At 36.3% G+C, this 21,982-nt stretch overlaps 1 protein-coding gene across 2 annotated transcripts in view; it reads right to left on the bottom strand.

The window, feature by feature from the left end:
• Positions 1–21,982, bottom strand: part of LOC106664143 — a 94,270-nt gene extending 72,288 nt beyond the window's left edge. Inside the window, exon 1 of one of the 2 annotated variants that reach the window (XM_014389593.2) lies at positions 21,681–21,982. Coding sequence is in view for 1 of the 2 variants with exons in the window: in XM_014389592.2 (XP_014245078.1) it covers positions 2,792–2,861 (70 nt within the window). In the remaining variant the exon portion in view is untranslated. Of the gene's footprint in view, positions 1–2,791; positions 2,949–21,680 lie in introns of those variants that run through there. The other variant, XM_014389592.2, reaches the window with a different exon arrangement.

Below are 21,982 nucleotides of genomic sequence, written 5' to 3'. Positions count from 1 at the left end.
TTTTCTTACTAGTCGTTACTGTAAGTAATAAGACTAAAATCGAGAAAAGTCGTTTTAAAGAGTTTGAAAATCTTTATTTAAAAAGAATTTACAACGTAAAACTAGGTAAAGCACAATCGATAGTGTGTCAGTTGCAAGGCTACCTGGTTTTTCAACCTGCAGATAACGGCAAACATTTTCAGCTGGGAGATATGGCTACGCCTTCTCCTTTGGGAAAAAGGCAGCAGCAATCAACTTTAATGATCACTATGAATACCCGCTGGACGGCTGATTGGAGCTGACCCCCACGGCTTCTCTCTTCTACATTTCTGATTTGATCTAAAGGTGAGCCTTTATTTACTCTGTTCATCTTAACTCGGTTTTTCCATCGATTCCTCCCTGAGGCCAGGTGGCTATTGCTATGCTTTCGCCTCGGTGTTGTTTCCAGTCAAACCGACAATGCCATCAACGAAAGCGTTGATCGATTGAGACAGCAATAGAAACTTAGTAAAAAAGAAAACGAATATTCAGTAGAATACGTCTAAAAGTGTCGATTTAATGACCCGGGGAATCTTCTGGGACTGACTGTAGGAACGCCCTTTCAACACGATAAAATAAAATATAAAATTAAATCATTATAAGTTGTATCATCAATAACGAAAAAAACTTCAATTTTTAATAACTTGTTTCAAAGGTCTTTTATAAATTCGTAGTATTTTTTAATTTTATGATAAAAATCAGGTAAAAGGCCAATTTAAATTAAAACACTCAGTTCGATCTTCGCTCCACCCAGGAATCCTTTTACAAAGTGTAAAACTAATTTAATAATTTAGAAGATTAACAAACATGAACTCCTATTTTCTTTATCCAATAATATTGGGTTGTCCGGAAAATAATGCAGGATTTTAAGTTTTCATTAAAAAAAATCTATATAAAATATTCTGTTTACGTTTACAGNACTGATTTTCTTGCAGATTGACAAATTTTATTTATATGCTAATCGTTTAGAATTTTTTTTGTATGGCTTAGGAAATTTTGAAGAAAATCAAGCTCGTGGTTATTTTGAGCTTTAGTTAGATTTGTATTTACAGTGAACGAGATAAAAAAAATCATCCTCCATCAGGAACTAGAAAAAAATCCAGTTCTTAATTTCATTTTACAAGAAACCATAGGTTTCAGTATTTTAAATAAATATTTGTTAATCTTGTAAATTAATAATGATAGAAAGTATATGTATCGACGATTTCACAGCCCTGGTCAACAGAATTTTGGGTGGTTTCATTTTGAACTACAACTGATTTTCTTGCAGATTGACAAATTTTATTTATATGCTAATCGTTTAGAATTTTTTTTGTATGGCTTAGGAAATTTTGAAGAAAATCAAGCTCGTGGTTATTTTGAGCTTTAGTTAGATTTGTATTTACAGTGAACGAGATAAAAAAAATCATCCTCCATCAGGAACTAGAAAAAAATCCAGTTCTTAATTTCATTTTACAAGAAACCATAGGTTTCAGTATTTTAAATAAATATTTGTTAATCTTGTAAATTAATAATGATAGAAAGTATATGTATCGACGATTTCACAGCCCTGGTCAACAGAATTTTGGGTGGTTTTCTTATAAAATTGGCAATTTTTCTATACATGCTAATCATTTAGGAATTATTGTGAAGGCTGCAAAAGTTTACAAAAAAACAAGTTCCTGAAGTAAGTTTCAATGTCTAAGAAATAAAAAATATAAACTTGATTGAATTTTCTCGAAAAATTTTCCAAATTGTGCTAATTACTTTGATCCCTCTCGTTTAATGTCCGACACATCTGTGATTTATTTGCCATTTGTGATTAAACTTTTATTTATCTCCGGCCTGTTTTTCTCCCTTCTTCGTTGCTGTTACTCTCGTTATTGTTTTATTTTAGAAACCCTTTCATTATGCTTTATATTATTCCACTCAATTCCATCAATGGCGCTTAGAAAAATCTACATGTCTACGATAAATACTGGCAGATCACTCAATCAAGGAATTAAATCTTTCTGAACTTTTTTTTACAACTAGAAACAACAACTAAGAAAAAGACATGTTTTTTCTACTACAGTCTTGAAAAAAAGAATACTCCTGTACATGCCCTTTTCAATCCGACCTTTGAAGATAAGTTTTAAGTTTTAAAAAAATCGAAAAAAAAGCTTTTTTTATAGGTAATGAGTTTAGACTTTTTCTATGCGAAAACAACAAAAATGTATTTTGTTAACTTAGTTAATTTTAATGATGATTGTTGTGAACTTTAATTTTAAAGTGTTGGTTAAATTGACTATCTATATAAAGACGTAAACATTTTTCTTCCTAATGTTGAATTCAACATTTTTCGATAAGATTCACCACTCAAACTTTTAAAACTCGCAATTTTTTCTTTTCGTTTTGTCTTTGCCATGGAAAATTAATTCCCTCCTCGTTTTAAAAAAGTAAGTGTCGCGCAGTGCTGACAAGCCGCGAGCCCCTAAGAACCCCGATGACTTACAGTCTGTTTACTCAGCCAAAAAGGCAAACGCTAACATCATGACAAGAACCAGTTTCTTCCTCCTGTCTCTTTCCGGCAACTATAATTATTCTGGAAAAAGTAATTCTCGACCTGTGTGACCTGATTTATCAGGGAAGTGCGGAAATTCATTCCATTAAAAAAAAATAAGACCGAAAAATTCTAAATAAATTACGAGATAATTGATCAAATAAGAATAAGCGATTTTCACCAGAGAAAAAAATAAACGCTAAGATTATTATTTATTGGAAATTTATTTTATTTATATTTAATAATACTAACCTGAGAGAAAATAGACGAAGAGAAGGACGGCGACGGCACGGTTTAACGGCAACGGGACGAGGGACTTCATTCTGGCGAAGTCGCGTGTGTGCCGAAGTCGGCTGACGAGCGACGGTCGCGTGGAATAAGGAGGCGAGCTGAAGCACGACTGAGAAGTGAGAACGAAACCGAAGCAGGGCCAGCCGCCCTTCCTTCGTCGGAAACGGTGCGCCCGCCGGGTGGGGGGAGGGCTTCGCGCCCGACGGAAAGGCGTTCGCCTCGCTCGCTACTCGACAAAAGTTAACAAAAGCCATACTCTTTTTATTGATCTAAACCCGTCTAAAAATAGACATTTTTTCCCTTGTAGTTGAACGAGTGAAATAATAGAAAATCAAATGTCCTTTTTAATTTTATTTTTTCTTTGACCTCGTGTTTCAACGTTAGCCATGGGAATAAAACTACACATACTGGCCATATGACATAATTGGCAGCATTGGCCAAATTTCAAGCTGATTTAATGAGAATATATAACTTTTAATATTCAAATAAATTGATAGATACATTTAAATACACTAACAGGCAAAACATTCCACCCAATTGATTTTTTTTTCTAATTTTTCGATAATGGAAAATTCTGCCTGTGATTTGCCCAATAAATATTTATTTATGCTATGTTCTAAATCGGGAATACAAATTAGAGGTAAACACACTTAATCCTTAATCGAAAATAAGGTTAAAGGATTAATTTTTACGGAATTTAAAATATTTATTCAGTCTCATTTGAATTCTGAAGCAATAAACTGTTTAGTTTTCATCATTGTTTTCTTAATTTCTATTTTGAAACTTAGTGCCACTTAGTCTGAGGATGGTGCGCGTGGTGTGGCACTTATTGATGATGGGCGTTCCATCAGGTATGCGGCTGTTGCTATCAGACATCCCTACGAAACACTGTGAGGTTAGACGTTTTCGAGAAACTGGTTCCTACCATAGACTCTGGACGCCCTAGGATAACGAACCACAGGATGACCGTTTTTACTTTGACAATTTTGTGAAGCCGGCACTGAGCCGGGAACACACTTACCAATGCAATGCTACGTGACGCTACCCGGTGCTACCCTACATAAATCCAAAGTACAATAAGATTGTATTACCCCCGTGCACACTACCCTACTCTACGCTCTGCGATCCCCACTGTCCAGATTTTCGTCGGGTAGGATCGAGTACAGTCGAAGACAAAAGAACCGGACACTCAGATTTTTATTCAAACTACATGAGTATTATTGTCGTTATATTAATTACAACAAACTTATTTTAATATAAACCAAATTAACCGAGATCAAAAATTCATTAGTTTTTATTAAAAAAATTAATATTAATGGTTTGGAAGAAAATTGATTAAAACACTGGAATACCATTTTTTGATATAATGAATTTAACTAACAATTTATTATACGGTTTTGCTCTTAAAATTTAACTAACGATTTATTTCATGGTTTTGCTCATTGAGAAACTGGGTCCTACCATAGAAGGCCCGGCTCTGGACGCCCAAGGGGACGAACTACAGGATGAATTTTGAGAAACCGGCACCTTATGTTGTTCAAGCGATTCATCAGCTCCAGGAAGTTCGAGGTGTCCAAATTTCTGAACGCACTGATCGAAGAAGATTAAGTCAGTATGGACCGATGGCTTTTTGCGCCGTATGAGAACCATGGAGTTGCACGGCTCGCATTTGCTCGAGAACACAGCATTTGGTCTTTGGTCTGCTGTACTTTTTACAGATGAGTGTAGATTTGCTCTACGATCTGGAGATAGACGTGAAAGAGTGTGGAGAAGGCGAAATGAAAGGTACGACGCCTGTAATTTTTCCCAGAGCCGACCTTTTCAACGTAGCTCATTGAAGGTGTGGACTGGTATTTCAATGGAGAGTCACACAAAGTTGGTTGTTTTTCGTGGAGGGAGTCTTTGACGGCCACTCGCTATGTGCACGAAATTTTGGAACATCATGTGTTGCCTATCCTCGATGAAATCAGCGACAATCCTATTCTAATGGACGATAACTCCCATCCACATTTCGCTCGGATTGTACAAACGTACCTTAAACAGCATAACATCAGGGTCTTAGCCTAGCCAGCTCGATCTCCAGACTTGAACCCCATCGAACATTTACGGTATAACCTCAAAAGCCGAATAAAAGTGCTTGATACACTCCTCGATCTTGAAAGGACTTCGTGAAGAATAGGCTAACCTCCAGCAAAGAGACATATCCAGACAGGTAGAAAGTATGCCTAGGCGTTTTCGAGATGTTGGTAAGAGGAGGGAATTACTCGATATTGAAATGTTATTTAAAACCGTAATAAACAAATTTTATCTGTCCGTCTTTTTCTTTCACTTTCATTTTCCTTAGCAATTTATGTTTTTAAAATTTTTTAGGCAAAGATTCAATTATTAATCGTTAAAAAACGTGAAACTTTGAATTAATATATAAAAATATATACAAATCAAGTTATACTACTTACTAAGTTATGGGTGGAATTTTTTGACTGACAGTGTAGAATAAATAAGCAGCTTATTATTAGCTATATATTTAATTAACATATTAATAAATAAACAATAAATTATATAACAAATAAATATTATTTGATCTAATTCTAGTATTAAAGTGTTATTCCTCGCTATTTATAAATTCTAGTAGGAGCCGGTATATTTGGTCATCTTTTTGGAAAAGTAAGGATCTGTAGTTTATAGGCTTGGCAATACTCTTCATTGAGTATGTTCTTTCCTGTATACTCGGTCGTCCTTAAAAGGACATTGAGGATCTTTAACGTCCTAGCCTATTCGGCCTTATCGGACGTTTTGATTCTCAAGATGAGAGCTGGCGCACCTCCGCATACGACAGAAGTATGTTACTGCCGCAGCATTGGTGAAAAGGCAGCTCAGCCCCGAAGGCCCAAGACAACCTCGCTCCCCGCTTGTCCATTCCGAGTGGTCGGGTCTGCATTAAGAATCAGACCGTATGCCGCGCGCAAAGGGCTACCTAAGCCGAAATACATCAGCCTGGTCTCCCGCGCACTCCCTACATAGAGTAGGTCTATCTTCCAGAGTTCTGGGGGTTCTTTAGCGTAGAATCGACCGGATCTGCTCCGGCCGCGGTTTTGTTTAAAGTGGAATTGCTAACCACCCCCTAGAGGAGTACCGCCTACGGTAAAAGCCTCCAATCGAGCTCAGCCTGCACCTGCGTGCAAAGCATACTCGAATAGGAGCAACCGATTCACTACCCATTCTCATCCGCCACTACCCACGCATTCGAGAGACTGTTTCAGCACAATCATCGCGTCCTCAACGCCTATATGCTGTCGTCCGATCCGACATCCCGTGAGGCCGTTTATGCAGATAGGATCTGGTACCCTAACCCTCGTGTGCCTTTGTTAAGGCACCCGCCGCCCATGCCGACCCGAGGCCGACACGAGTACAGCTTGTGCTTTAGAGAGGTTGCCACGCCCTCAGGGCTGCACCGTTATTTTGCGCCCGGACACCCCCTTGTAACCAAGGGTTGGGAGTGGTCACAGGAAAGTGGGAAGGAACTTGGATTGAGAGAGGGACGTGGGTGAGGACACAAGGTGCCCCTTTTCAGGGCCCCGAGCCTTAACCACATTATACGGAAGTTTTCGTGCTGGAAATTTCGCGAGGAAAAATCCGCCCAACCCGAACAAGCCACATATACAGCGGAAATGAACGGAATGACTTCAACGACTTTTTGGATATGCACATGGATATGGAACACACTTACCCGATGCCAAGCCATGCGACGCTACCCGATGCTACCCGACGCCTTGCCACGTTTTAGTGGGGTGTGCACATCTCTCCGACGCAAGCACACGTCGCGTACAGTCCACAGCGTTTATCACAATAATCACTATCACAATCGCAACGCATCTTTTGTTCTTAATGCACTATTTTGAGCAAAACCTTGTAATAAATTGTTGTTTAAATTTTATGAGCACAACCATCTAATAAATTGTTTGTTAAACTTAATTGTTTTAAATAAAGTTACTCCTAACCATCATAATTAAACAATGTTTATAAAAACTTATGCATTTTTGATCTCGTTTAATTTGGTTTACATTAAAATAACATGTTGTAATTAATATAACGACAAAATTACATGTACTTAGTTTGAAATAAACTACAAAAAATATGAGTGTCCTGTTCTGATGCTACCCGACATTACAAAATGGTGTAATTTTACGAGCAAAACTATGAAATAAATTGTTAATTAAATTTTATGAGCAAAACCGTGTAATAAATTGTTCCAATTTTAGTATATGTACCGCCGAAGCGAGTACAATAAATTGTTAGTTAAATTCATTATATCAAAAAATCGTATTCCGGTGTTTTGATTAATTTTCTACCAAACCATTAAAATTAATTTTTTAAATAAAAACTAATTAATTTTTAATCACAGTTAATTTGGTTTATATTAAAATAAGTATGTTGTAATTAATATAACGACAATAATACATGTAGTTTGAATAAAAATATAAGGGTCCGGTTCTTTTGTCTTCGACTGTACTCGATGCGACCCGACGAAAATCTGGACAGTGGGGATCGCATAGCATCGGGTAGATGTGCACGGGGGTAGTGCAACCTTATGGAAAATCGGAGTTTGGATTTGCGTCGGGTAGCATCGGGTAAGTGTGTTTCTGGCTTTAGACGGAAACCAGCGGAACATTCAGTCGACAGACGCTAGTGCACCAACGGAACTCGATGGAGACATTACGACGGAAATTTACGTTACGGAATTTCCGTTCAGTCTGTCGCTGGCCGTGTGTTTTGAATGTAAGCTTGTGCAGCGGAAATTTCCATCGTGAAAACTTCAGTCGCATTCCGTATAGTGAGAGGATCAAAGTCACGATAGCTGAAGTGGTAGAGTAGTGGCGTATTTAGCCGAAGGTCGTGGGTTCGAATCCCGTTCGTGACACTGACTTTTTTTAATCTCAACCAAGACCTTACATGGAAAGAATAATTAATTAAAAGAAGTAATTTGTTCATATCCTCTAAACCGTAAATGAATTAATATTTATTTACTTTCATTTTTACGATACACATAGAATCATTCTAATGTGGATGATTTTATTAAATAATCAAGTAAAACTATGTTTTTTTGACACATTCTACTAGGGAATTGGCAGAAATGCTTGGTGTTAAAAATCCTTGAAGTAACTATTTCCGGTCGTTAAGACATTCAAAAATGGATAAATTACTTTTTCTAAATGCAAAGTTCTTCTTTTTGTGACGTTTTTGTAAATGCCGTAATTACTCAACGAATTTAACCAGTTTAAGCCGGCTTGGTTTTACTAAATAAGGTCTCGTATGACGCGGACCTAATGTAATTGTCTTATTTCGAGGTCAGTACGAGAGCCGTGTTCGCCCTTGATAAATGTGATCACTCAGGCTTCAATTGTATTGTACGAATTAAACTGAAATGAGGGACAGTACAATAATAAAAGCTTATAAAGCACACACACAAAGCTGAAAATAAAATAAGTCTCTTTGAAAAAATTTTACTTATGAACCATAACATTATCAAGGACAGCGGAAGCAAATGTCTTAGAATAACAACTGGGAAAAAGAGATCATTTATATGCGGAAAATAATTCCTAGAGAATAGACAACAATGTAAAAGACCGAAGAAAAGGAGGGGGGTTTCGATAGCCTCTGATCCGTCTTAAAGATTAGAGAATTGATACACTAGTCGAGAAAATATTTATTTTTAAGAGTAAATTGAAAGTTCGCAATTATGCTACTTACACTGGTACCTTTGTCTGCTTTTCATTTGCGTTTTGTATTATACTTCTATTTGACACCAGCAAAAAGGGACTTTCGTTCAAAAGTATGTTTCTGATGAATGTCTTTTCACTCACTTGAATGAAACATTTCATTTTGTTTTTCAACTAGTGGCCAGCGGCAAATAGCCTGTACATATGTACATCCTGCCATAGTATTCGCCTTATTTCTATGGTGAAGGGTCTTTTGAAGGTTGAGTATCATCTTCGACCTTGTACCAATTAATTCGTACGCTTTTCTTCATCAATATTTGTAACTGGATCTATTCGATTTTTTTATATTTTCAATGTAGTTGAAACTGACCCTTGTAGACGAGATGTAAAATACAGCCAAAAATAAAGCCCTATTGGTTATGGTTTTATTTTTTTCTAAACTTTTTATATACTATCAGATTCGTATTTACCACTATACCGACCTGGGTTTGAATCCCAGCTTAGGTTTACGATTAGAAATAAGTTCACTATTTTCGTGGTCCGCTTGACCAATTAATACTTTACAATTAATTAAGGTTTTTAGTTGAGATGAATAAAAGTTAATGGCACGAGGGGGATTCGAATTTAAAAATGAAGTATACATCACTAAAGCTCTCCGTCGCCATTTCAATTGTCGTCGAGAATCCAAACCGATTACATGACATTTGAAAAATGGCAAAAGGAGGGAAAAACTCATAAGGTGGGGTTGAGATGGGGAGTTGATGTCCGAGAGGATCGAAGTCACGATAGCTCAAGTGGTAGAGCAGCGGCGTATCTAGCCGAAGGTCGTGGGTTCGAATCCCTCTCGTGCCATTAACTTTTTTTCATCTCAACTAAAAACCTTAATTAATTAGAAAGAAGGTTATGTTAGGTAGGGATTGAGTTAGGTAAGTGTTAGAGTTTGTTAAAGGGTTAGGTTAGGTTATGTAGGGTTAGAATGAGGAAAAAAGTAAGCACAAGCCCAGAAAGTGTTTTGATTGTAGTAGAGGCGAATTAGATTAGGGCGGGTTAGGGCTAATGACGAGTTAGGTAAGGGTTGGGCAAGGTAAGGTTAAATTAAGACTTTAAGCATATTTTTATTCAAACTACATGTATTATTGTCGTTACATTAATTACGACAAACTTATTTTAATATAAACCAAATTAACCAAGATCAAAAATTCGTTTTAATGGGTTAGGGATAGAGTTAGAATGGGTTGGGGGCATGTTAGAGTCAGACCAGTGCTAGGAGTTATGTTACGGTAAGAGTTAAGACGGTTTAGGATTTGTGATGGGTTACATAACTATGAATTAATGCTTTGCAAGAATGCACGTTATGCATGCAAGAAAAGTGGAAAGCGCGAGTTTCTACTATTCTTTGGTACGAGAGAGGATGCTGTACCTAAGGAGAGGGCCAGAAAGTGTTTTGATTGTTTTACTACTGTTTTGTATTTATGTGCGGCAAAGTGGTTCCGCGACACCCGACGGATAGGACGTCACGCGGGACAGGAATGTCTTTACTTATACATTTACCCATTACCTAGATTCCTCACTGAAGTTGTGGAGAAGCGCTTGAGAAAAACGTATACTAGCACAAGTGGTCTCAGTAATCAGTGTCGATCAGTTCAATCAAAAAACCATAGAATGTTTTGAGGTGGGGTGAATATGTTGGTTCACTTTTTGGAAAAGATAGTTCTACTCACAGATTGTCACATAGGAAATAGTACAGTTATCAATTTTTGGAAAATAAATTTTCACAGTCTGTGAGTAGAACGATCTTTTCCAAAAAGTAAACAAAAACTAGTTTATTTTTCATAGAATATTTAATATGGATCCAGTTTGTCAAGACTTTTCGCAATTTTTCTTTCTCCATCGTTTAAAAATCTTCGAATATTGGTTTGCCCATATTTTTCTTTTTATAACGGCCTTGGTGTTACCCGCATTAGCGAAAATTGGGAGTTCATAAAAGCTATTAGTTTGAAAAATCCATACACAAAGCTGATTCGCTGTTCAATTATTATTTCCTGCTTCATAAGATATCGTGTGATTTCTCATTGAAAAACAAATCCTACGGTGAAGAGCGAAAGGCAGAAACGCGCTTGGCCAAAAAAGCGAAGATAGGCGGGCCAAAATGATCGGAAATGACCAGGCACTCATTTTAGATGTTAATGCGTTTCCTTTACTGAAGGCCGATTTCATTTCACTTTCAACATTCACATTATTCGTTACTGTTACTTTATCTTCTATTTTATGTAAGAATATTTAATAAAGATAGATGTGTAATTTTTATAAATATTCATTTATTACGATGTAGAAAATGGGTTGGACTTTTCCTGGGGCCTGGTACTGTATGTCATTTTAGTTCTTTTCCACTTCCAACGTTTATCGATCGGTTTGAAATATCTTTCGGTTGGATTTAACACATTTGCACACACAGATGCGTGTCCTCTCCTATAAACATTCGCAATTCGTCCGACTTCTGGTTGTAAATTTTCATTCCAATTGTTTTAAACTAATGCAATAAACCAATGGTATAATAGACACAAATGACAGTGATATTATTCAAAACATACTCTGGTCATTCAAAATATTCCAACCAGTGAGAATTATATGGATGTAATGATTAGGGGTATTCACGATCTTTGTGTTAACCCTATTAACTCTGTTAGGTCCTGCTAGATCGAGAAAAATGATGACGTAGACTTGTAAGAATCGGCTAGTTAACATTGCTCGATTTAACAATCCAGGTCCAATGTTAGATGTTAGGACGAAAATGTAGTCACATTGCTATCCGTTAGGGCGTAGGTAACCAACATGGCAGCCATGAATTTAACAGCTGTTTTCTTGTTTACACGTATTTTTATTCTTAAGTACGCATTAATTAAATCAGACCAATACATTTCTTTTGTTAATTTCTGACCTGTCTTTACACTCTCATTTTGAATGAAAGAATTGATTAATTTTCCGTTTTTATTAACTTCTGGCATCTTCCAATTTAACACAAAAGAACACCAAACAACAACAAGCCTTCAAGGACTGTTATAGCTTTATTTTTGGTTCTAACCAATCGCCAAACGCAGCATTGCTCAAAAATTACGTTTAACATGCTAAGAAAAGAAGGGGCATTCACGATCTTACTGGACATTTCTCTATTTGAGTAACACGAGTTAACATCTTACAAACATCGTCAGTACCCCTTTTATCAACCTTCAATATGAAAAATTTTATGTTAACAATCATAGATAAGGCCAGTTGAAAATAAAACACTCTAAATAGGAGACTATGGTTCGATAATGTCAGGTTAGGGATAGGTTAAAGACGTACAAAGTGCGAGTTTCTACTCTCCCTTGGTACGAGGAAGGGTGTAGCACCTAAGGGCAAATCAAGAGTGTTTTGATTGTTTTAAATAGGAGACTAGAGGGCTGGGATCACTGATTTTCACTTCTTTTTTTTTTTTGAACTAGGTCAAACCATTTTAGATGTTTTTTTATCTTTCTTGGCCATAATGTTCTGGGTCGTGGAGCTTTTTTTTGAGTATTCTGGGTCTCGATTTTATTTTTTTTTGTGTAGTTTTATGGTTGATCATTATTTAAAATCGGTGATTCCAGCCCTTTAGTCTCCTATTTAAAACAATCAAAACACTTTCTTGATTTGTCCTTAGGTACTACACCCTTCCTCGTATCAAGGGAGAGTAGAAACTCGCACTTTGTACGTCTTTAACCTATCCCTAACCTGACATTATCGAACCATAGTCTCCTATATAGAGTGTTTTATTTTCAACTGGCTTTATCTATAATGGTTAATATAAATATTTTCATATTGAAGGTTGATAATACCTCTAAATAAAAAAGGGGTATTCACGATGTTTGTAAGATGTTAACTCGTGTTAACTCAAATAGAGAAATGTCCAGTAAGATCGTGAACACCCCCTTATTTTCTTAGTATGTTAAACGTTAATTTTTCCGCATGCTGCGCGTGTCGAAGGTAGAACGAAAAATAAAGCTGTAACAGTCCTTGAAGGCTTGTTGTTGTTTGTTATGGTTTTGTTTTGTGTTAAATTGTAACATGCCACAAGTTAATAAAAAAGGAAAATTAATCAACTCTTTAATTCAAAATGCTATCTATGGACTCGAAAAATACAAACAAATGACACGCTTCAATTCGTGCCGACATACCTACCTTGTATACTAACGTCTAACAGCCTATAACTTTATAGGATAGGGGATTTATCTACTATGAATGAGAGTATAAGGACAGGTCAGAAATTAACAAAAGAAATGTATTGGTCTGATTTAATTAATGCGTATTTAAGAATAAAAATACGTGTAAACAGAAAACAGCTGTTAAATTCATTGCTGCCATGTTGGTTACCTACGCCCTAACGGATAGCAATGTGACTACACTTTCGATTTAACATCTAACATTAGCCCTAACCCTGCTAGATCGAGCAATGTTAACTAGCCGTTTCTTACAAGTCTACGTCATCATTTTTCTCGATCTAACAGGACCTAACAGACTTAACAGGATTAACACAAAGATCGTGAATACCCCTACAATCACTAACTACTGACGAAATCCAACGTAGCCATTAAACGGCGAAAAATTTCAGAAATTTTTTTAATATTTTATTTTATAAAAAATAGGTTTATTCAGTGGTTTTCGGGGGTGCAAAGATGGATATCAACTTTTTTCGTTGGGGAAAAAATGTTGTTTGCTACGTCAGTAGTTCACAGAATTGCATTATATTTTAATAGACCCTATTTTTCTCATGCCTTGGGAAAATACCCATTTCTATTTGTCATAGTGGTCCTGGGTTCGAATCACGGCACAACCCATTTAATCTGTAATAATATGTCTGTTGCGAAATCTATTGAAAATTGGTTCCGACCCCTTGCCAGCAACTCACAAAGGGTAGTTGGACATCTACTATAGAAATAACTTTGCTTTTAACAATTATAAACGTTCTAAGGTTCTCCATGATAGGATAACAAAAACAAATTTCTAATTTTTTTTTGCCGAAAAGCTCAACTAACCTAGCGAGTGTAGTATGTAAGAGCATATCAATAAAGACCAAATTACAGTTTTATGACCATGCAGTAAATCACCAAAACTGTGATCACTTTAAATAGTGTGTAATTACAAAAAAAAATGAAATGGGACTCCAAACTTCAATGGTTAGATTAAGAATTAAATAATGTTCCCCCCCCTGTAATTTCTATACCCTCGGAGCAGGAATGATGCTAAAGTACGATTTCCCCCCTTTTTAGGCCCTTTGTATCAAAAGGTTTTTGTACAGTAAGTCCAAAGATGAAGGGTGCTTTATGGCGAGGAAATCGGAGAGCAAAAACTAGATCGCCAGCGCCTATAAATTAAAAAAATTAACCTCTAATTGACACATTTTACCATCATTACATACATACATTAAAAAGATGGCTTAGGTTGAACATTTGAAAAATATAGTACTTGGGATGAAGTTAAAAAACTTTTTTTTTTCAAAGGGTTAAAAATTCGAGAATGAATGAAGGTTAATAAATTGGAATTGCATTTTGTATGACACAAAATTGCTTTAGCGCCGAATGAAGGGTAGAAAATTCCAAGTTGATTTTTTAACGGAGATGGTCACAGCCACCGGTGTTGAATTAGGGATTAGGACTCGTAAGCTCGAACTTGACAGTTCACTACAAATAGTAAATCATAGTGAAAAAAGATGATCTTTCCGCAACATAGTGTTTTTGGTGTGATTTTGACGGATTTTATGACAAATTGGTACGTTAGCGGTTCTTTGTGTTCACGTTCAACAATAAATACAATTAACATCCCCAGTGATTTTTTAGTTCACTATTCATTCTAAATAAGAAAATATCACAATTTTACTCCAGTACCAAGAGAGCCAAGGTTTGGTAATAAAAAGATATAAAAATTGAGTAATCACCTGCATTCGTGAGGCAAATTAAAAGGAATGAAGTTCATTTGATTTTGTAAAAAAAATCTGTTCAGAAAAAGGAATGTATACTGGAAGAATAACGCCACCATTGTTTCTAAGTCAAAAAAATTTCTTCGGCTTTTGGTCTGGTTTATACTAACTGCGCCGCTTCTGATGAAGATAAAGCCTCTATACAGCATGTTTGGCTAATCGTGTTACAAATTTTCCCAGTACATTCCTATATTCAAAACCAAAAAGTCATAATTAACTATGGTCCGAATCTCAACAGTTTCGGAGTTATTTTCCTTTTTCTGATTTTTTAAGATTTCACAATCTTGCTTCAAATGAACAATGATAACTCCAAAAATTAAACAACTTGTAAACGTTGGGAAAATAAGTGCTTTAGTAGCCAGAACTTAGAAAAATAATTTTTTTACAAAGTTGAAAAACTTACATGGTGATTTTATACTACTATTTCGAAACCTAGAAACAGCAAATTGCAGAAAACGTACACCATTTGATATCCTTTTTAGTTGTGTAATTGCTTTTTCAATTACTTTTTCAAAGATGAAGAAATTGATAAAGGAAAGGAAAAACCGTGATTGACGGATTGGTAAGGTGGAAAGATTTAAAAAAAACTTAAGGAAATTTTGAAAAAAAAAACTTTTTTAATTTTGATTCGAAACTGAAATAGTACAAGTGTTTACTTATTTGCCAACACGGCTGCAACATTCATTAAAGGATTATTGTATCATTGATATTCCATTATATTTCGTGGTCCGATTGATGAAATAACTTCTTTCAATTAATTAATCTTTATGTAAGGTATTGGTTCAAATGAAAAAGTTAGTGTCACGAGCGGGATTCGAAAATGGCAAAAAGGAGGGAAAATTCAAAAGGTGGAGTTGAGATAGGAAGTTGGTGTCCGAGTGGATCGAAATCACGATAGCTTAAGTGGTAGAGCAGCGGCGTATTTAGCCCGAAGGTCGTGGGTTCGAATCCCGCTCGATATACTAACTTTTACTTCAACCAACACCTTACATAAAAAGATTAATTAATTGAAAGAAATTATTGTTATTATTGACCTGACCCCCATGGACTATTTCGTCTGGGAATCATGAAGAGTGAAGTTTACCAAAAATGTCAAACCTATTTTAAAGCAACGGATCCTGTCCACTGCTGAAAAACATAAACTTAAATTAAACTTTCGAGTTACGATGGCTAATATGAAGGTGGAGAGCGGCATTTCTAATCAAAATTAAAAAACGTTAATAAATTCGTTCAAAATTTCCTTAAGATTTTTGTAATCTTTCCGCCTAACCAATCGGTCAATCACGGTTTTCCTACACGTGTTTCTCTAAACTATGAAACTTCCAGACCTTTCCCTATTGCCGCCGGAGTTCTCCAAGGTTCAATCCTAGGGCCATGCTTGTTTGCACTGAGAAATTGCAAAATTGCGCTTTATGCCGATGACATAGCTGACTATTGTTCATCCTGGAGGCCTGAGACAATTGTGAAAAGATTAAATGACAGCATCACCAGGTTTTGTCACCGCTGGAAACTCAGGTGCCCAAAACTGAGGCTGTCTTTTTCACAAAACGACGACCAATATTCAAGGAAACCATTTCAATTCACGGACACAAAATTGAGAGGTGTGATAGGGTAAAGTACTTGGGTTTAACTCTGGACCGAAAACTTAACTTCTCTAGGCATATAAATGATATAGTTACAAAAGGTAAAATAGCTATAAAAGCCTTATTTCCGCTGATGGCCCGTGAGAGTGGAATGAGCTTTGAAAATAACTAATTATTTATAAAGTAGTTATTAAACTGCTGTATGCTTGCCCAGCATGGAGTTACACGTGCGAATCCAACATCCAAAAACTGCAAGTGATCCAAAATAAATTTCTAAGATTTATAATCTCGCTGCCTGGATACACCAGAATTGGCCTCCTCCATGTGAAATCGGGAGTGGAGTATATTAAGTCCAAATAAAAGCGTCTGTCCAGGAAATTTTTTATGGGTCTCTCCTCCAGCAAGAACACTACTTGTAGGTTTCAGAAAAACATTTTCTTCATCTTGCCAACGTTTCGATCTTTATTGAGATCATCTTTCTTAAAAAATATATATATATTTTGCATTGTATAAATTCGCTTTTTTCCACATCCTACATGTATTTGTTAAATGTAAACAATGTTTGTAAATCCCAGGCTCTGAAGATGATCTCAATAAAGATCGAAACGTTGGCACGATAAAGAAAATATTTTTCTGAAACCTACATCACGCCAGACCGCATCTCACGATTTCTGAATAATTATCGACTAACGGTCACTAGTCACCACACACTACTTGTAGGGATGTAAGAGTGTATGATATTAACTTTCCATGGAAACATAGAAGAATTAGGCACCATACATAAATCTAGGATCTGTGATATATTTTGATAGGAAAACGTTTTGAAATAGGACGTAAAAGTGCCCCGCCACTTCCCCTGATTAACGAAACCTTATGTAACATAATGTACAAGTATTTTGAATAAATGTTTATTCATTCGCGGTATTTCTTTTCCTTTATCAATTTCTTCGTCTTTGAAAAAAGTAATTAAAAAAGCAGTTGCACCACTAAAAAGGATGTCAAATGGAATATATTTTCTGCAATTTGCTGGTCTCTAGGTTTGGAAATAGCAGTTTAAAATCACCATAGTAATTTTTACAACTTTGAAAAAAAAAGGAGGGAAAATTCAAAAGGTGCGGTTGAGATGGGAAGTTAATGTCCGAGCGGATCTAGGTCGCGATAGCTCAAGTGGTAGAGCAGCGGCGCATCTAGCTGAAGATCGTGGGTTCGAATCCCGCTCGTGCCATTGTCTTTTTTATCTCGACTAAAAACCTTAATTAATTGTAATATATTAATTGGTCAAGCGTACCACGAAATTAGTGAATTTTTGAAAAAAAAATATTTTTCAAAGTTCTGGCTACTAAAACGCTTATTTCAACAAAGTTACAAGTTTAGTATTTATCACATCTTATTGGAAATAAAACGCAGTTTTAATGGCATCAGCGGAATTGACCAAAACCTTTTAATTTTGGATTTATCATTGTTTATTTGAAGGAGGATCGTGAAATCTTAAAAAATCAGAAAAACCGAAACAGTTAAGATTCGGACCATAGTTAATTAGAACTTTTTGGTTCCATTTTGAATGTACGATCTGCTAGAAAAGTTTGTAACACAAATAGCCAAACACCCTGTATTTGCATCCCATTTACATCTCAGCCAGATCTAAGCAATACGAATTGGAACGAACAAATTCAATTGTCCTTTACCACTTTCTTCTCCCCACAGTACTATGGACGTATGAAATTAATCCGTAACGATTGATCGAGTCGATTTTTTTAATTCATTAACTATTTGACGTCTTAATGCAATTTTCAAACTGCGATTACGACTATTTGAGAAGCACATAAATGCAAGTAATTGGTTTTCTGAAACAACTAATTTTTGAGCACTCGCCCAAAGACAAACCGACTGATGCCAAAGTCCGGAGACAATTTAAAAACAAAAACTATTTACAGGTGAATTTGGCTTGTTAAAAAACCCATAAAAGTAAAAAAAACTTCGTTAATTTGAAGAAAAAAAGTATATTTTATAAATACGGATTGAAAACATTTTGTACACATTCGTCAATATATTATTTTTAAATCCGGAAATATATTTCCTTAATTAATTAATGTAAAGAAAAAATGTTCTTTCCCTATAGACACATGAGTGAGTAAAAAGATGCAAAAAGAAAAATTATTCTCGGCCTGATCGTTATTACTTTTGACAATTGATGGTATAACATAAGACTAATGAACTAATTTTTGGGCGGGAAGCTTTCAAGGGTAATCGATGTTTACCGACAATAATTCATAATAATTCCAGTGATTAAGCCCCGCGGTCTATTTTGAAAAGTCGGACTTATTGAACAGAAAAACGGCAATCAAATATGGATAATCTAAAGGAGAATTCACGCGAACTCTACATTTAACTATCGTGTGGACAAAGAAGCTAATTTAGCACTTTCTGATGGGGAAACGCCGCCTTCGAAGGTTGTTAGGCTGAAAACAGTTTTCACACGAGGGGGTCGAAATCACAAAGAGGACGCAGAATATTTCAAAACATGCAATCAAGTCAAGCCCTGGTGTCAGGGATCTCCCTGGAGAACTAAGAGAACCACCCGTTATAAAAGTGCATGCAATCGTTGTAAAATTTATAATCAAAATACTGCAAACTTAGACTTTATACTTTATTGTGTGATTTTCATACTTAGTACGTTATTAACGTTACTTTCGTGATTGCTGGAAGGCCTCCAAACTATTTTTATTAAGAATTCAGGGAGCATTCACGGAATCGCATCCAGATATAGACCCATAACCTCTTAAGCTTTTTAAGCAAGGTTTCTAAAGAAAACCACCAAAAGGCAAATGGGATCATAAAGAAATAGCAATTTTGATTCAGACCTGGACTGGACACTATATCACAAGCTGGACTTCAACAAGTACCTGTCAAACCTTGGAAAAAAATTACCATTCGTTTGCAGGGTATCAAAATACTATAACCTACAAAAGAATAGCCACCTACTCGTGCTAAAGGTAACTACAGCGGAAGTAAAATCCAGATCTATTTGGGATTACACCAAAGTTCTGTGAGACATTACACTTGTTTCGGAAACAGGGCATAAAGGGCTGAGAGGCAACTAGGAAGCCAAGGAAAGTACGATGAGGACACCTATCAGACATGAATCTTCTGCGGCATACCGAATTGCCAAAAATGTAGATCCATCAGACAAAACCGTACGAATAAGTCCTCGGTTCATGGGAATTCCAGGATAGAGTGGTGTGAAAATTTCATCAAACGGCAGAACTCCTAAACTAGCTAGGACTAGAAAGATGATAAGACTGCGAGCTGGGCACTGCGCACTCAGGAGGCGCCTTTTATAGTTCCATAATCCAATTAAGCTCTTTGAGCCATGTTTTTGAGAAAACCATCATTTTACTTTAATTAATTAAGGTTTTTAGTTGCGATAAAAAAGTCAAGTGTCACGAGCGGGATTCGAACCCACGACCTTCGACTTGATACGCCGCTGCTCTACCACTTGAGCTATCGTGACCTCGATCCACTCAAACACCAACTTCCCATCTCAACCGCACCTTTTAAATTTTCCCTCCTTTTTGCCATTTTTCAATTGCCAATATATTAATTGGTCAAGCGGACCACGAAATTAGTAAATTTAATGATTTTACTTTCAGACCTCGTAAAGACAAACGGAATTATGATGGAAAAGTAGTTTTGGATCGTGACCTGGGCAGACACTATATCAGAAACTGGATTGCATCAAGGCACTGTCAAACATCGGGGAAAACAACAAAAAAACTTTTGTTTAGAACTATTTGTCGCCGAGAATCTAATCCGATTACACGACATTTGAAAAATGGCAAAAAGGAGGGAAAATTCAAAAGATGGGGTTGAGATGAGAAGTTAATGCCCGAGAAGATCGAAGTCACGCTAGGCGAAGTGGTAGAGTAGCGGCGTATCAAGCCGAAGGTCGTGGGTTCGAATTCCGCTCGTGACACTGACTTTTTATCTCAACTTAAAAACCTTAATTAATTGAATGTTATTAATTGGTCAAGCGGACCACGAAAATAGTGAATTTAAAGATGGAAACGTTGGCACGATGAAGAGAATGTTTTTCTAAACCTACGTCACACCAGACCGCATTTCACAATCTCCAAATAATCATTAACTAACGGTCACTAAACACCACACATTAATTTATTTACCTGATTGTAAGTGAATTTTATGTATATCCAATATTTATTCAGAAATCGTGAGATGCGGTTTGGTGTGGTGTAGGTTTCAGAAAAACATTTTCTTTATCGTGCCAGCGTTTCGATCTTTATTGAGATCATCTTCAGGGCCTGGGATTTACAAACATTGTTTACATNCGAAACGTTGGCACGATAAAGAAAATGTTTTTCTGAAACCTACACCACACCAAACCGCATCTCACGATTTCTGAATATGTTTCGATTTTTATTGAGATCATCTTTAGATCTCAAAGTGTTTGTTTTCTGTGTAGATGGCACCCTCAACACGACACCCAATAATGACACATCTACACAGAAAAGAAACAATTTGAGTCCTGAAGATGATCTCAATAAAGATCGAAACGTTGGCACGATAAAGAAAATGTTTTTCTGAAACCTATATCACATCAGACCGCATCTCACGATTTCTGAATAATTATCGATTAACGGTCACTAATCACCACATATATCCCATATGTTGTATGCGGTTTTATTATTGCTTTACGTTCAGCCAGTTTCTGCAAATACATTTATTTTAAAATTTGTAAATAGCCAAAGTTTGGAAATACGATGGTATAGAGTAGATATGGCTCTTCTTTATACAACATGAAAATTTTTGCTATAAATTGTCAAAAAATTGATTTAACTGACTGACTGCGTTCAGTATATGTACTGGTTTTAAACTGTGACAAACGGACACATGTACCTCATGTCGAAAAACATTTGTATTTGAAAGAGCTTATCATGACAATTGATCCGCTCCGTTGAAAATATCATTGATCGTTTTACTTTCAGATAAAATTCCGTGTGAAAAGCTGATTTCCCTAGGACAAGCCAGTGCCATCTTTGAGCGGAGGTCGGAACGATTGCGATCTCCGCGTGATCGGTGGCAGGCGGTCGACCGCCTCCCGGTCTTATCTGATCGAGCCTGAAAATGTCGTTCACTCCTGTTGATATTATTTAAATAAATAAATAAACAATTTTTGCGCTTGAGTTGTCCTTAAATGAAAATATCCGCAAATATTTTCAATAAGAATGAATGGAGCCCTTGAATTATATTTACTTGTATGATTCGAGTAATTCCTGTAATAAAGAGGAATTTGCATTGCCCATTAGATAAAACGAAGGGACAAAACCATTTCCAAAAAAAATTTTCTTATCATTCCGCTAGCAAATGAATCATTGATTGCAGAAAGGAGGTCCATTTTTTTTTTTTTTGCTTTTTCCCGCTATCTTTTATACGCTATAAGGCCCGGAGGAGCAATTGTTTCGGCAAGGATGCCGAGGATAAAAAGAAATATAGAAAACTGAAAAAAATTGAGGTAAGAAAGAAAAAATAAGAGAACTTACATTTCTGGCTCTGGGTAGGGAGGCGTCGAGGAGATGCAGGACTTTGGGCACGAACCGCACTGTTCCCTTTGTTGCTTAGCCCCCGTGGTCTGCCGATGAGAGTGGTTTTGTAGAAAGCGAGAAAGGGAATTTTTTTATAGTGGTGAAAGGGGTAAATAGAGAAGAGTGAATAGCTCGTACAGGATACACGTAAGAATACCGGAGACCGAAGTAATAATGAATTCATCAGGTCCGGACAGAAGTAAACAAACACTTGAGGAAAAAACGTTCAAATTTCAGAGGAAACGCTTAACCTCCCCAAA

Source organism: Cimex lectularius, unplaced genomic scaffold (genome assembly GCF_000648675.2).
Source record: "Cimex lectularius strain Harlan isolate CLEC.00 unplaced genomic scaffold, Clec_2.1 scaffold82, whole genome shotgun sequence".
NCBI classification, from domain to species: Eukaryota; Metazoa; Arthropoda; class Insecta; order Hemiptera; family Cimicidae; genus Cimex; species Cimex lectularius.
Note: the sequence above shows the minus strand (reverse complement) of the source record. Positions and strands in the feature narration are given on the sequence as shown.